The sequence below is a fragment of the Vigna umbellata genome, chromosome 9, assembly GCF_029865625.1.
Source record: "Vigna umbellata cultivar VRB3 chromosome 9, Vumbellata_1.0, whole genome shotgun sequence".
NCBI classification, from domain to species: Eukaryota; Viridiplantae; Streptophyta; class Magnoliopsida; order Fabales; family Fabaceae; genus Vigna; species Vigna umbellata.
The window spans coordinates 51,817,179-51,833,414 of record NC_142173.1 but is presented as its reverse complement, the minus strand read 5'-3'; the positions used below and the strand labels follow the sequence as shown (position 1 = coordinate 51,833,414).

Sequence of the window (16,236 nt, the reverse complement as noted above, 5' to 3'; positions counted from 1 at the left end):
CAGTTTTTTGGAGGTGCACGAAGAAGCAACGTCCAAGCAGCTCACGGTCTTTGAGCTGGATCTAATGAAAGCACACTCCGCACCTTCACCACGCTCCAGCATCACCACGGCCCACACCTAATCCAGCTTTCATCCGCAAGCTTGCAAGGGAGGTACTGGAAGAAAAAAAAAGGTACCGAGAGAGGAAGGTGGTGCGACGGTGAGAAAAACGGGAGCCCAGCAGGGAGAAATCTAGATCTCGGTCCAGCACAGCAGTAGCAGTTTGGATTCACACGCTATCCAGTAGCATCCAGAGATTGCACGAGAAACAAGCACCAAGCATGGGCTTCATCCGGGAGGTGCACAAGTGGAAGTGAAGTCTGCACGTTACGCTCCAGCTCACGGAAGGGCAGCAGCTACGTCCAGCATGCGGCCCACACAAGAAGATGTTGTCCAGTGTTGGAAGGAAGGTGCACTCTGCAGAAACAGCACACATGGTCCAGCACATGAGAAGCACCTCACGGTCTTGAGCTTGGAGGGGTGCACGTGGAAAGAAGAAGCATCCAGGCCTTCACAATGGGAGCGTCCAGCAAGGCACTGAAAAAGAGAGAGTTCCAGCTGCCATGGGGAGAAAAAGAAGATAAGCACTCACGGTCCAGGGGAGAAGTGAAAAAAAACGTGGTGCTGGAAGGAAAAAATGATTCACGGTCCAGGAAGAGGAGAGGAAGAAGCGAGAGCTCTCGGTTGGGAGGAAGAAAAAAAGGGTTTTTTTCCAGTGCACACTTGGAGGTCCAGCCGCAACCACGTACGGATATTTTAGCTGAGGAAGTTACTATTTTATTGGCTTTTTGAACACTGTTGAGGGGGGCGTTCCAGAGGGTAGTGAGAGTGGGGGTAGGGGGCGTGCGTAGGAGCCGCCACTTGCCACACTCATTTTGGTTTTTTGGCTCTTGAACGCTGTTGTTACAGAGAATGGGGAAGTGAAGAAGAAAACATATTTTCTGTTCGTTTGAATTTTGTGAATGGTTGGAACGTTTTATTTCTGGAAGTTATCATTGAATGAAGCTTTGATTCAGCAATTTGTATTGAAGTTATTTATTTCAGCACACGTCCATGAGGGGTTATGTCCAAAGAGTTTATTTTTCTCTGATTAGTTTTAAGTCTGCACCGATTGGGAAGTTAATTACTGCATGCATTTGATTTAAAAGTGTTGTTTAAGACTTAGGAAAAGGGTTGAATGAAGCAGGAGCTGGAGAAGGCAGTAGGTGTCACGTCCAGCTTCAGGGATGTTATGATGATTCACTTTTTGTTTTTAGAAAGAGAGAATGGTTGAGAAATGTGGGGCAGTGGTGTTTCAGCTTGGGAGATGCACACATTCCAACATTTTTTTTTATATATTAAAGCTTTAGTGTTTCTTGCTGGAACGGAGAAGAAAAGAGAGGGCAGTCACGGCTGCTCGAGAAAAGTAGCTTGCTTTTATTTTTTTTTTCTTGTTTTTAGAGAATGGTTGTAGTGTCACGGCCAAGGAGGACTTTCAGAAGCAATTTGCGATTTCAATTTCTTTTGGCAGATGAATGGGTCACGGTAGAGAAGTTCTATTTTTCTTTTATTTCTTTTGCCCTTTAAATATTTTATATTATATGTTGAAATAATTTTCTGTATTTTTGTTTGTTGTATTTTGCTGCTGTCATTTTAATTCTGTTTCCATGTTTGAATTTTGCTGTTTTCTATTTTTATTGTTTTCTGTATTTTCTGTTTTCTGTTCCAGATTTATTTTTATTGTTTCGTGTTGCTGTAATTTCGTTTCAGTGTTTTGAAATTTTAATTCAGTCGTGTTTAATTTTATCCGCACAAAAACAATCAAAAAATCCCCCCACTACGTGTTGATATGAGACTGAACCCAAATTGGTCCTTGAGAGACGACCTAGGAGTCACTTCCTAGTAACTGTACTGCATTCTTTTATGCACAACTTTTGTTGGGAGGTACGACCCTCTCATCAAGGGGCACCCTAGCCGCCACCCTCACGGACCCGCTTTTTTTTGGCTCGAATGTTTCTTTTGTTGGGGGAGAAAAATGATGCCTACGTTCGTTTGTTTTGGATTCGGATGATGAATGAAGAAAAAGTGTCACTTTTCTACTTTGCTGATTGCACATTATTTTCTTTGGTTCAAACATTTTGATTGGAAGCACTGCTGAAATGAAAAAGCTCCACACACTCTCGGTCTTGGTTTTGGGAGGGGATTTTTCTTTGGCTGAAAACACTGTTGCAAAGGAAGCTTTTATGAAATTAAATTTTCTTGCTTTGACTTGTGCATGAGTTTCGTTTTCAGTTTGCCATTTTAATTTCATTTTGGCTCATGATTTGGAGTAGCAAACGATCTTTTTTATTTTGCTGGAATAAGTTGAGGCGGTAATGTGTTGGAGCTGGAAGAAGTGAAGCACCGAGAGGGAAGGAATGTCACGCACACGCTGATTCAAGAAGTGGAGATTTCTTTCTTTCATTTTAGAATTCACGGCTTGGCTGGAAAGGTGCGGATGCTGAATGGTGAAGCACGGGATTCAAGGAAGGGCAGTGGTGCACATGGTGATATTGAGAAAGCGCTTAATTCACTTTGGAAAGCAATGTTACGTGTAGTGGGATGTGAGTTGGTGTGCACGGTTTCTTTATCCAGCAGCACTAGGGGAATTAGTTTTTTTTTAGATGCATGAACGGTGACTATTTTGGATTGCACAAGCACTTTGCTTTTCATTTGAAGAATGAGAAATGAAGAGTAGATTAGGTGGGAATTGATGGGACGTTGACAGCAATGTTTAATCATTAAGGAATTTTTATTCTGAATTGAAGAGGGATCACGGACATGGGAGAGGAAGGGCTACGACTGTTCTCCTTTCTCTCTCGGGTTTCTAATCCAGTAGCTCACGGGATTCATTTAGTTAGTGTGCACAAGCAAACGGTGACGTGATGGAAGGAGAGTCCACAAGGTTTTCTCTTGACGCATCATTCCAGCAGCACAAGGATTTAATTCTTCTTTTCTTTTAAAATTGGATGGTGATTTAATATTGGGGGAAAACGCTAATTTCAATTTGGAGTGCACGTGATTTTATTTTGGTGATGCAGCACGGTAAAAAATATATTAGGAGAGCTATCATTTGCACTTTCAATTTCTTTTGAGAAGCATGAAGTGGTCTACTGATTTGGAAGAAGCGTTGGGATTTTATTTTGGGCTTCACACACAAGTTGCATTCTTATATTTTATATATTAATTTTGCATTTAGCATTTTTCTAGTTTGCATTATACCTTTTACCGTTGATGCCTTTATTTTCCTTTTAGTAGTGTTGATGCGTTCCAATGCTATTTCGTTTCTTTTCTTTTATGTTGTTTAATACAATGAGCATTTCATTTTTAGCTTTACCAATTCATCCTAATTGGTCCAAACAATTAAGCATTGAATGTTTTATTCTAGTGTTTTCCTTATGTTTTCAATTATGTTTGGTTGTATTTAATTTCTAGTTTTAATTCAGTTCGTTTCGAACACAAAAAATATTCACAAACTCCCCCCCACTACGTGTTTGATCTGAGACTGAACCCAAATTGGTCCTTGAGAGACGACCTAGGAGTCACTTCCTAGCACTGTACTGCATTCTTTTATGCACAACTTTTGTGGGAGTTGCGACCCTCTCATCAAAATGGCGCCGCTGCCGGGGACCAACGGTTCAGTCTTAGGTTTTTGTTGTGTTTGTGTGTGTTGTGTTTTGTCTTGTGTTGTGATGTGATGTGATGTTCTGTTTTGTGTGTGCGTGTTGCATGTATAAAGGTGTTGTGTTTTATTTGTTTTGTAATTTGTAGTATTTTTCTTTTTCCATGTCTACCTATTCTGATTTCGTGAATACTGCTTGTTTTGCTAGTGCCTCTGATTATGATTCTCCTTCTGCATGTTACTCTGATTGTAATTCATATTCTGCTGATTTCTATGTTGAGAACAATATGACTCATCCTCTAATTTCTGAGAGTGCTCTTTGTGAGCCGGTTTCACTTAAGGAGGATGATCTTCATTGCGATCTCACCCCTGGACTGATACATTTGCTGCCTAAGTTTCATGGTTTTGCAGGAGAATGCCCACACAGACATTTGGAGGAGCTCCACATCATGTGCTCTTCAATGAAGCCTCCAGATGTCCCTCTTGATTACATTTTCTTGAGCGCATTTCCGCATTCATTACAAGGAGCAGCTAAGGATTGGAAAGACTCTCTTCCTCTGAGATCCGTTACCGATTGGGGATATCTTGAGCATCAGTTTCTGAGCAAATTCTCCCATGTGCAAGATGGATACGACAACGGTCTTGGATGGAATGACCCTACCTTGGGATGGTACAATGCTCCACAACATCATTATCAAGAACCACCATTCCAGAGTACTTGTATGCCTCCACCAGTCCAGCAATACCAAAGTCAGCAATATGATGCTCCTGCCCAAATAGCTCCTCAGCCTTCTACCTCTGAGCCTACATTGCAGGAGTTGTTGGAGCAGATGACCATGCAGAACCTTCAGTTTCGGCAAGAGAACATGCAGTTCCAGCAAGAAATAGGAGCTGCCATTCAGAGTATGACTGATCAGATAGGGCAGATGGCCACTCAACTCACTGAGGAACAGTCTCAAGATTCAGAGTTACCATTTCAGACTGTTCAGATTCCAGATGATGATGATAGTGGCATCAACATAGAAGATGGGGAGAAGAGTCATGAACTTACTATGGTGCCATCTACTTTCCCATCATCCTATGTCCCTACTCTTGCACCTGAGGAGAGTGATGAGTATTTTGAGGAGCAGGCAGGTATAAGCAGCAATTTTGAGCCAGGTAGACCATTTTCATCCTCCACCACTATTCCAAATTGATTATTCTGTTGATGATTGTGCGATGCATGATTATGATGTTGATAGGTGTGTTGATGATTATATTGTTGATGAGTCTGTTCTTAATTGTCCTTCTCTGCATGATGAGAACCACTTTTTGCTATCACATCCAAATGTTTATTCTCCATGCACTGAACATGAATCTGAGTCTGTTGTTGATATTGCTTTTGAATTTGAAATTGATTCATGTTCTGAGAGTATATCTGTTGTTCAGCCTGTTACACTGGGATTGGGTGTTATACCCCTGCATATCATTTCTTTGGAAACACATCGCACTAACCATGTTGCAGGAGGTACACATGAATTTGATAGACAAACACCCACAGTGGAAAATAAAGGTGCTAACACTGACAAAAGCTTCAAGATCAATAGGCACCAGCTGAACCTGCTCATCAACAATCTTCGCTTCTTAAATCCAGCTGTGGATGATATCTCCCTGCTAGATCAAATCTGGAGGATGAAGCAGTTCGTCCTCAAAACCTTCTTGCTGGATACTGTGGTGGAAGACATCTCCCTGAAAGTCCAAAATTGGCAACTGCCACCATGATCAGGGGAGTTTTCTTTTTCTCTTCTCCCCCTTTCCCTACTTTTATTGCACTTGTCCATGATCTGTTGACTGTTCTGATTGTTTGATCTGCTGATTGTGACACATTGAGGACACTGTGTAGTTTAAGTGTGGTCTATTGGGGGAGATTCTGATTTTTCTTTGATAGTTTTTGTTTTCCGTGTTAAATTTTTTCTTTTCTAGGTAGTTTTTGTTTTGTTTTGTGTACAGTTTTACATGTTTCTCTTGATTTCTGGACTTTGTTTGGGTTGTAAATATGTCTTCCACTTCATTGATACTCTGATTGGTTGGAAATCCTTGCTTTTCTCTGTGATGAGAGGGTCGCACCTCCCACAAAAGTTGTGCATAAAAGAATGCAGTATAGACTAGGAAGTGACTCCTAGGTCGTCTCTCAAGGACCAAATGTGGTTCGAGTCTTAGGTCAAACACATAGTGGGGGGGGGGGTTTTGAAGATTTTGTGAATGCACTTAAACTAAATCTAAACTTTAAAATCAAACACAACCTAATATGACTAAAAACATTAAAATGAAAATTGCTTAGAACAAATTGAACATGCAACAAACCGAAAAGTATCAAACTGACAATTCCATAAACTCAAGTAGGCACCAACTCATACGCACATAATTAAGCAAAAGAAATAAAAATAAAAATTTATGGAAGTTGGTAATTGGAATGCACCAAAAGTCAAACACGCTTCAATTAGGATGTATGCTAAGAAAAAGGGGATCCACTTCTGTGCACCCTTCCATCCAATCTCAATCACTGTTTCGGGCTTCTCTTATCTAAGTTATCATTCATTCTTAAAGGATAAAGAATTGTATCAATGACCGTGGGCCACCTCTTCCTTCACGTGAATGAACTTCTTCATAGACCAAAACAAACCAGCTGTAAAGTGCTTCTCTTCTCCCACTCCACATAAGCCATCAACGTCCCATCTTCTCCCACCTAATGTACTTCTCATTTCATAAAACAAAAATCATTCCCTTTTCTTCCAGCAGGGCCGTGACATGCGCTCCTTCTTATCTAAAGCAATGTAAGTCACGCTTCCTCTTAATAAAAAGAATCAATCAGCACTTCTCTTCAAGCCCGCGTGGACCCAGCTTCCACTTCTCTTCCAGCTCAATAGCGTGCTTGCTGCAAGCTTCTACCAAGACGCCATGTGTGCTTGCTCTTCCATCCAAGTCGTGACAACACATTGCTACTTAGACCATCACCATCCAGCTGCCAAATCCCGTGAGTTTGGCTTTCTCTTTGCGCACTGCTTTTCCCAAAAGATAAATCACATTTATCTTCCAACCATCCGTGCCACCTCTTGGTTCATTCCAACTCCAAGGCTGTGACACTTGCTTGAAGTTTTCAGCTGCTCCTGGATGTGGCAATGATGACCGAAATCTCCTATGTTTGGACGAGACACAGCAACGAACGCATTCCAGCCTTCTCCTTGCTTGACCGTGCTCACCACTTCTTCACCGTGCAACTGCTGTGCGCTTCTTCCAACCAGGTGAATCAACGCTTCTAGCTAAAGAAGGAAAACATGCTTCAAGAATTTAAAATGCGTTCCGTCATTCATTCCTAATGTGAGTCGTGACAGTGTTCATCCAGTGACCGTAGCATACACAATTCACTAATCAATCACAATGCAACGCTGGACAATACAAAATGTATGAACCACAATGAAAAGAGCCATGAGTAATCAGCAAATCAGAGTAAAAATCAGTGCTTCATTCATTCTCCCAAAACGTTCAAAACCGAGAGAAAAGGAACTAGTAAGCAGCGGCCAAAAAAAAATGCAAGTGGCGGCTCAACCTAAGGGCCGTGTGTCTCCCCTTTAATGAGGGTGGGGTCCACACAAAAACCCTAGAGTCTAAGTCACTAATCTCAACTTTTGGGCCTAATCTACTTTACCAAAAATTGACCCAAAATATAAGAGTTGATCCAAAAATTCTAAACTACTGAATTACAATTTAATTAATTCAAAAATGTCTGTGTGGGGAATCTTGAATTTATTCGGCATTCTTCCTGATGTCCCAAAATGTATTTCCGAAATTTTCCTGCACTTCAAAAAAATGCACTTAATCAGCTCAGAAAATCCAAATTAGCACAATTACAAATTTCCGACCAAATTAAGCGGCATTCGGAAAACTGGGAAATAACAAACAATTAAACACAATTCCCTGGTTTATTTGAGTGCAGTAAACTAAATCTAATTCAAGAAATAACGATTCATCAAAATAGACCACACTTAGTCTTTTGCACTCCTGGGCAAAACTAAAACGAAAACCAGGGAACTACTCAAACATCAGGGAGCTGACACAGACTCGAAAGACAGACAACAAAGACTCCAAAACAGAAACACAGTTGCACAATTCTCACAAAATTCTGGACGGTAAAAGGTATAGGCAGAATCCAACACAGAGTCAACAAAAGCAGATACTCAAAGAATCATCCAAACAATTCAGTACAAGGAAAGCAGTCAATCAGTTCAAGAGATGAATCAACAGCAACAGAGCCTCACAGATGCACACAATCAGTGTTTCTCTCAAGTGTTTAAGGTAAATCAATGTCACTCAATGCACTCAATGCACTCAATGCACTCAAGAAAGCAAACAACAACAGACTTGGCAAGCCTCTAATATCAACACTCAAACACATATGCATGTTCAAATCAAAAGGTCTTTTCATGGTTGTAATGGGGCCAAGGACAAGGGAGGATATATCTAGATAAGAAGCTACAAACCATAAGGAACAGAGGAGCAATGGGGAACAAGTGTAAACACATACAAACACACCCACAACCTCTAATTCCATCCTCTTCTTGACTCCATTATTCACAATTATTCACATTTTTTTTTTTTCACTATTTTTCTGCTTTCTTTTTTTTTTTTTCATCCTGTCTCTTTTCTTTTCTCTCTTTTCAAAACAAAACTGTAAAAGACAAGATACACATATATTTACCAAAGCAAAACAAGAATAGGAACCAACTAGCCAACTCATCAGAAACCCCCAAGAGACCACACTTGTTCCCAAAACACTTCCAAAGCTCCAAAATTCCCTATGGTTAAGGTAATCATTGTTTTTCACTGAGGGCTAGTGTATGAGCTTCAAAACAAGGAAATGGTGGAAAGTATAGGCTCAAAATGGGTTATCAAAGAATTAAAACAAGGTAAGCTTATTTGGCTAGAGAGGCTCAAGAACAAAATTGCCTTTATCACTTCCAAACATGCATATCAATCAAGAATTATCAACAAGAGTCAAGCCAAGGCATATGTGCAAGCAATCAAGAGACATATCACACACAAGAAAGAACATAAAATGGCTCAAATTCTCACACAGGGCATTTGTGTCACAATCAATTCAACTCTCAAACATCATGATCATCTTCCAAGCAAAGAAAAACAAGGAATCCAACATCTCAGAGTATCAATGAAGTGAAGGAAAACTGCCAACCTAACCCCAATCCAGAATTTACGAAAAACGTGCAAAACTGTACACAAGACACAACAAACTACATAAAAACCGAAACATGAACAAAGAAACAACCTCCCCTAATAGACCACACTTAAACGACACAATGTCCTCAGTGTGTCACAATCAGAACAATCATCAGATATCGACAAAGTGCAACAAAAGTGAGGAGGGAAGGAGAAAAGAAACTCCCTGAGTCAGATGGGAGGATAGGTGGGGTGGACCAAAGACGTCTCCTCCACCACTACATCCACTAAAGAAGGGTTGCTGAGGAAAGGCTTTAGTCTATGCCCGTTCACCTTGAAGCTTTTAGCTGTAGATGGACCTTGGATCTCTACTGCACCATAAGGATAAACATTAGTCACAACAAAAGGTCCAGTCCATTTTGATCTCAACTTACCACCCATGAGGCCGAGTCTAGAGTTATACAACAAAACCTGTTGGCCAACCTCGAAGTCCTTTCTAACAATAGAACTATCATGGAACTTCTTTGTCCTTTCCTTGTAGAACTTCGAGTTCTCATATGCCTCCAATCGGATCTCATCCAATTCATTCAGTTGCAACTTTCTTTCCTCTCCAGCTTGCTCCATGGAGAAGTTGCAAATCTTCACAGCCCAATATGCCCGATGCTCAATCTCGACCGGTAGGTGACATGCTTTTCCGAAAACAACCCGGTAAGGAGACATCCCTATCGGTGCTTTGTAAGCTGTCCTGTGAGCCCAAAGAGCATCGTCCAACCTATTGCTCCAATCTTTCCTGTTGGGCTGGACAATCTTCTCCAAAATCCTCTTAATCTCCCTGTTAGAGATCTCAGCCTGCCCATTTGTTTGGGGGTGGTAAGGTGTAGAAACTCTGTGCGTCACCCCATATTTCTTGAGCAAGGCTTGCATGGATCTGTTGCAAAAATGGGTTCCTTGATCACTAACAATTGCTCTAGGCACTCCAAACCTGCAAAAGAGGTGAGATCTAACAAAATCTACAACAACCCGAGCATCATTAGTCCTGGTGGCTCTAGCTTCCACCCATTTTGAAACATAATCCACAGCAAGGAGAATATAACAGAAACCAAAAGAAACAGGAAAAGGACCCATGAAATCTATACCCCATACATCAAACACCTCACAGAACAACATAGGTTGTTGAGGCATCTCTTGTCTCTGTGAAATTGATCCTCCTGCTCTCTGACAAGGCTCACAGGTGCTGCAGATCTTCTCCGCATCCTTGAAGATGGAAGGCCAATAAAAACCACAGTCCAGCACCCTGCGAGCTGTTCTCTGTATCCCCAGATGACCACCAGGTGAGGAGGCATGACAAAACTGCAGGACCGAGTCAATCTCATGGTCCGGAATGCATCTCCTAGTAACCTGGTCACTGCACAACTTCCACAGATATGGGTCATCCCAAACATAATACTTAGCATCACTCTTAATTTTAGCAATCTGAGCACGTGATGCTAAGGGAGGAAAAACAGAAGCAACCAAATAATTTACAATGTGTGCAAACCAAGGAGTGGGGTGAGAGTAAGAAATCATCAACAAACTCTCGTCAGGAAAGGTATCCTGTATGGGCAACACATCAGCTTCATCATCAGCTTTTTCAATCCGGCTTAGGTGGTCTGCAACCAAATTTCGTGCTCCACTCCGGTCTTCAATTTGCAAGTCAAACTCTTGGAGCAGTAGCATCCACCTGATCAATCTAGGCTTTGACTCCGCCTTTTTCAACAGAAACTTTAGAGCTGCATGGTCAGTATACACAATAACAGGTGATCCAAGCAAATATGACCTAAACTTATCAAGGGCAAAAACAATTGCCAACAACTCTTTTTCAGTGGTGGTATAATTTGCCTGGGCAACATCCAAAGTGCGTGAAGCATAGTAGATCACTCTCGGCAGCTTGTCAATTTTCTGTGTCAAGACAGCCCCTAATGCATAATTAGACGCATCACACATGAGTTCAAATGGGGCTGTCCAATCCGGTGCCTGAATGATAGGGGCGGTGGTCAAAGCTTCCTTCAGGCAATCAAACGCCTGCTTGCATCTGTCATCAAAAGAGAAGTCAATATCTTTCTGCAGCAGTCTGGACAAAGGAAGCGCCTTCTTGCTGAAATCTTTGATGAAGCGCCTGTAGAAACCTGCATGTCCAAGAAAAGATCGCACCTCTCGCACGCAAGAGGGGTAAGGCAACTGCGAAATCACAGATATCTTAGCAGGGTCTACCTCTATTCCCTTTTCAGAAATGATATGCCCTAGAACCAAACCTTGTCCAACCATGAAGTGACATTTCTCAAAATTGAGAACAAGGTTTGTTTCTATGCATCTTTTCAAAACTTTTTCCAGACTGTCTAAACATGCATCAAAGGAGGATCCGTACACAGTAAAATCATCCATAAACACCTCTATGCAATTCTCAAGAAAGTCGCTAAAAATGCTAAGCATGCACCGCTGGAAGGTACCAGGGGCATTGCATAGACCAAAGGGCATCCTCCTATAGGCAAAAGTGCCAAAGGGACAGGTGAATGTGGTTTTTTCTTGATCCTCAGGCGCAATATTTATTTGAAAGTAACCAGAAAAACCATCAAGAAAACAATAATGAGATTTACCTGCCAGGCGCTCCAGCATCTGATCAATGAATGGCAGGGGGAAATGATCCTTCCTGGTTGCTTGGTTGAGCCTCCTATAGTCAATGCAGACTCTCCAACTGTTCTGCACTCTAGCTGGGATAAGCTCATCCCTCTCATTCTTCACTACAGTGAGGCCAGTTTTCTTGGGCACAACATGGATGGGGCTAACCCACTGACTGTCTGAAATAGGGTAGATGATCCCAGCTTGCAAAAGCTTGGTCACCTCCTTCTTGATGACGTCCATGATCACCGGGTTTTGCCTTCTTTGTGGCTGTCTCACTGGCCTTGCCCCATCTTCCAAAAGAATTCTATGCATGCATGTGGATGGGCTAATACCAGGTATGTCAGCCAAACTCCAACCAATGGCCTTCTTGTGCTTCCTCAACACACCAAGCAACTTCTCCTCTTGAACAGAATCAAGGGAGGTGGAAATGATCACCGGTTTCTTCTCATCATCCTCCAAGTACACGTACTTGAGGTTATCTGGGAGCTGTTTCAACTCAAGAGTAGGTGCCTGCAAGTCAGATTCATTTGTACTTCCTACAAAGTGGTTAGTGCATTCTGACTCCAAAGAATTCACAGGTAAAGGCGGAACACCTATCTCATCATGCTCCAAATCCATATCCATGACAATTACATTATCAACATCATCCATATCAAAAACATCATCAACATCATGGATATCAAAATTCTCTTCAAAATCAACCTCATTCTCAAATTCAGATTCAATGCATGTATGTAGAGAAGATAGAAAAGAATGCTCTTTCTTATGCAAAGAATCAAAATCATCAACAACATATCTATCAATAATGTCATCCAATGCATCAATCCTAAACAGAGAATGGTCCTCAGCTGGAAATTTCATTGCATCAAGGATATTAAAATGAACAACAATATCAGCAAATTCCATAGACAAAGTTCCAGCATACACATCAATCTTAGTTCGGGCAGTTTTCAAGAATGGCCTGCCTAAGATAATGGGAGCGGATCCATGAGAGAATCCCTCCTCCATTTCCAAAACATAAAAGTCAGCAGGAAAAATCAATTCACCAACCCTAACCAAGACATCCTCTATGAAACCTGCTGGGTGGGTAACACTCCTATTGGCCAACTGAATGACCACACCCGTGGTTTGCAAAGGACCCAGAGACAAAGATGCATATATAGATAAAGGCATGACATTAACAGAAGCACCCAAATCAAGCATGGCATTTTCAAATTTATTGTTTCCAATCACACAAGGAATGCAAAATATACCTGGGTCCTTGCACTTTTCAGGGATGTGCGGGACCGACTTACCAATGAGCGCAGATACATTCCTTCCCATGCTTATCCTCTCATTTCCCTTCATCTTCCTCTTGTGTGTGCACAGCTCCTTCAAGAATTTGGCATACTTCGGTATCTGCTTGATGGCATCAAGTAGAGGTATGTTCACCTCTACCTTCCTGAAGGTCTCCAGAATTTCCTTATCCACATCTTCCATCTTTTTGCTAGGAAGTGCCCGTGAAGGGAATGGTAGAGGGATAGGTCGGTCAACCAATGGAGAAGGTGCGGCAGCGGTGGTGGTGGAAGAGGGAGAAGATCCACTTGAAGAAGAACCACCGGCTGGAGAAGAAGATTCACCCACCTCAAATGCCTTGCTCGGACTGTCATGGTCGTTCTTTCTAGGACAAGTAGCAGGCATGGGTGTAGGTGTAGAAGCGGGCTCTGAAGGCACAAAAATCTGCTTCCCTGATCTAAGGGTTATGGCACTCACATTCCTTGGGTTCTGCACAGTCTGGGATGGTAACTTATCCGAATTCTGAGACTGCGCCTGGTTTATCTGAGTAGCCATCTGACCCATCTGGTTAGTGAGACTCTGTATGGAAGCTCTAGTCTCCTGCTGAAACTGCAGGTTTTGCATAGTCATCTGTCTCACTAACTCTTCCAATGAAGGTTCAGACGAAGTGGAAGGTTGGGCAGGTGGTTGGGCAGGTGCCTCTTGTTGCTGCTGTTGTTGTTGCCTCTGGTGTTGTTGCATAGGTGGAGGCACATATCTGTTAGGTGCTCCAGCATTTTGGAAAGGTGGTGTCTGCTGTTGATGCTGTGGCGCATTGTTCCATCTCAGATTGGGGTGATTCCTCCACCCTGGGTTGTACCTGTTGCTGGATAAGTCATGATTTTGCTGTTGTTGCTGTCTGTTGTTGTAGATGTTTGTAGCATAAGCCTGAGGCGCATCAGAGGCAGCAGAGTGTTGCAAAGAAGGACAAGCATCTGTATAGTGGTCACTGGAAGGACAAATAGCACATAGTCGTGCAACAGATGCAGATGGAGCTGCAGATTTCTGGTTGGTAGTCAACTGTGTCACCAACTTCGTAAGAGAGTCAATCTTTCCTTCCAACTTGCTTTCAACAGCTGATAAAGACTGGGCAACAACATCATGTACGCCCCTCACCACAATGGCATCATTCCTGGTGCTAAACTGCTGGGAGTTGGAGGCCATCTTCTCAATCAATTGCCTGGCCTCAGCAGGTGTGGTGTCTCCAAGAGCTCCACCACTGGCAGCATCAATCATACCACGGTCCATGTTGTTCAAACCCTCATAGAAATACTGGACAAGGAGATGCTCAGGTATCTGATGGTGGGGACAACTAGCACAAAGTGTCTTGAATCTCTCCCAATACTCATATAAGTTCTCTCCACCAAGCTGCCTAATCCCAGTTATATCTTTTCTGATAGCTGTGGTCCGGGCTGCTGGAAAAAATTTATCTAAGAACAGCCTCTTCAGATCATCCCAGCTAGTGACAGATCTAGGCGCCAAACCATACAACCAATCCTTAGCAACATTTTCCAATGAATGAGGGAATGCCTTTAAGAAGATGTGCTCTTCAGGAACATCATGTGGTTTCATACTAGAACAGACAATGTGGAATTCCTTCAAATGCTTGTGAGGACTCTCACCTGCAAGACCATGAAACTTGGGCAACAAATGGATCAGTCCAGTCTTGAGAACACATGGAACGTCCTCATCAGGATATTGGATGCACAAGCTTTCGATATCGAAATCAGGTGCAGCCATCTCCCTAAAAGTCCTCTCGCGAGGTGGAGGTTGTGCCATATTGTTCTCAGTGTGAAAAACAACAGAATCAGAATCAGAGTCACGTGCAGATGCAACAGATGCAGTAGATGCAGTATGCACAAAATACTCAGCAGTGGGATGCACAGTATCCAATGGAACAGACTCAAAAACAGACTCTAAAGATAAATTCCTAGAATGCCTAGCTAACCTATGAAAAGTTCTATCAATCTCAGGATCAAAGGGTGGTATAGGCCCAGGATTTCCCCTAGTCATGCACTAAGTCAGAACACCCTAAAATCATGAAACGATATCACAAAAATTTTGAACACACAAAACAACCTAAACAAACCAATCACACACACTCAAACATTTAAGACAAAACACAACACACCAACAACACATTATCAACACAAAAGACACTAACACAACAAAAACCTAAGACCGAACCGTTGGTCCCCGGCAACGGCGCCATTTTGATGAGAGGGTCGCACCTCCCACAAAAGTTGTGCATAAAAGAATGCAGTATAGACTAGGAAGTGACTCCTAGGTCGTCTCTCAAGGACCAAATGTGGTTCGAGTCTTAGGTCAAACACATAGTGGGGGGGTTTTGAAGATTTTGTGAATGCACTTAAACTAAATCTAAACTTTAAAATCAAACACAACCTAATATGACTAAAAACATTAAAATGAAAATTGCTTAGAACAAATTGAACATGCAACAAACCGAAAAGTATCAAACTGACAATTCCATAAACTCAAGTAGGCACCAACTCATACGCACATAATTAAGCAAAAGAAATAAAAATAAAAATTTATGGAAGTTGGTAATTGGAATGCACCAAAAGTCAAACACGCTTCAATTAGGATGTATGCTAAGAAAAAGGGGATCCACTTCTGTGCACCCTTCCATCCAATCTCAATCACTGTTTCGGGCTTCTCTTATCTAAGTTATCATTCATTCTTAAAGGATAAAGAATTGTATCAATGACCGTGGGCCACCTCTTCCTTCACGTGAATGAACTTCTTCATAGACCAAAACAAACCAGCTGTAAAGTGCTTCTCTTCTCCCACTCCACATAAGCCATCAACGTCCCATCTTCTCCCACCTAATGTACTTCTCATTTCATAAAAACAAAAATCATTCCCTTTTCTTCCAGCAGGGCCGTGACATGCGCTCCTTCTTATCTAAAGCAATGTAAGTCACGCTTCCTCTTAATAAAAAGAATCAATCAGCACTTCTCTTCAAGCCCGCGTGGACCCAGCTTCCACTTCTCTTCCAGCTCAATAGCGTGCTTGCTGCAAGCTTCTACCAAGACGCCATGTGTGCTTGCTCTTCCATCCAAGCCGTGACAACACATTGCTACTTAGACCATCACCATCCAGCTGCCAAATCCCGTGAGTTTGGCTTTCTCTTTGCGCACTGCTTTTCCCAAAAGATAAATCACATTTATCTTCCAACCATCCGTGCCACCTCTTGGTTCATTCCAACTCCAAGGCTGTGACACTTGCTTGAAGTTTTCAGCTGCTCCTGGATGTGGCAATGATGACCGAAATCTCCTATGTTTGGACGAGACACAGCAACGAACGCATTCCAGCCTTCTCCTTGCTTGACCGTGCTCACCACTTCTTCACCG

At 42.2% G+C, this 16,236-nt stretch overlaps 1 protein-coding gene across 1 annotated transcript; it reads right to left on the bottom strand.

Moving 5' to 3' along the window:
- Positions 1-6,744: 6,744 nt before the first annotated feature.
- LOC148193841 (uncharacterized) lies at positions 6,745-14,875 on the bottom strand. Its single transcript, XM_088099516.1, has 4 exons — positions 13,577-14,875; positions 13,260-13,405; positions 12,341-13,130; positions 6,745-6,978 (listed from the first exon to the last, which is right to left on the bottom strand). Exons 1-4 carry the CDS (start codon positions 14,873-14,875, stop codon positions 6,745-6,747), a joined length of 2,469 nt encoding a protein of 822 aa, XP_087955642.1.
- Between the last annotated feature and the right edge of the window lie 1,361 nt (positions 14,876-16,236).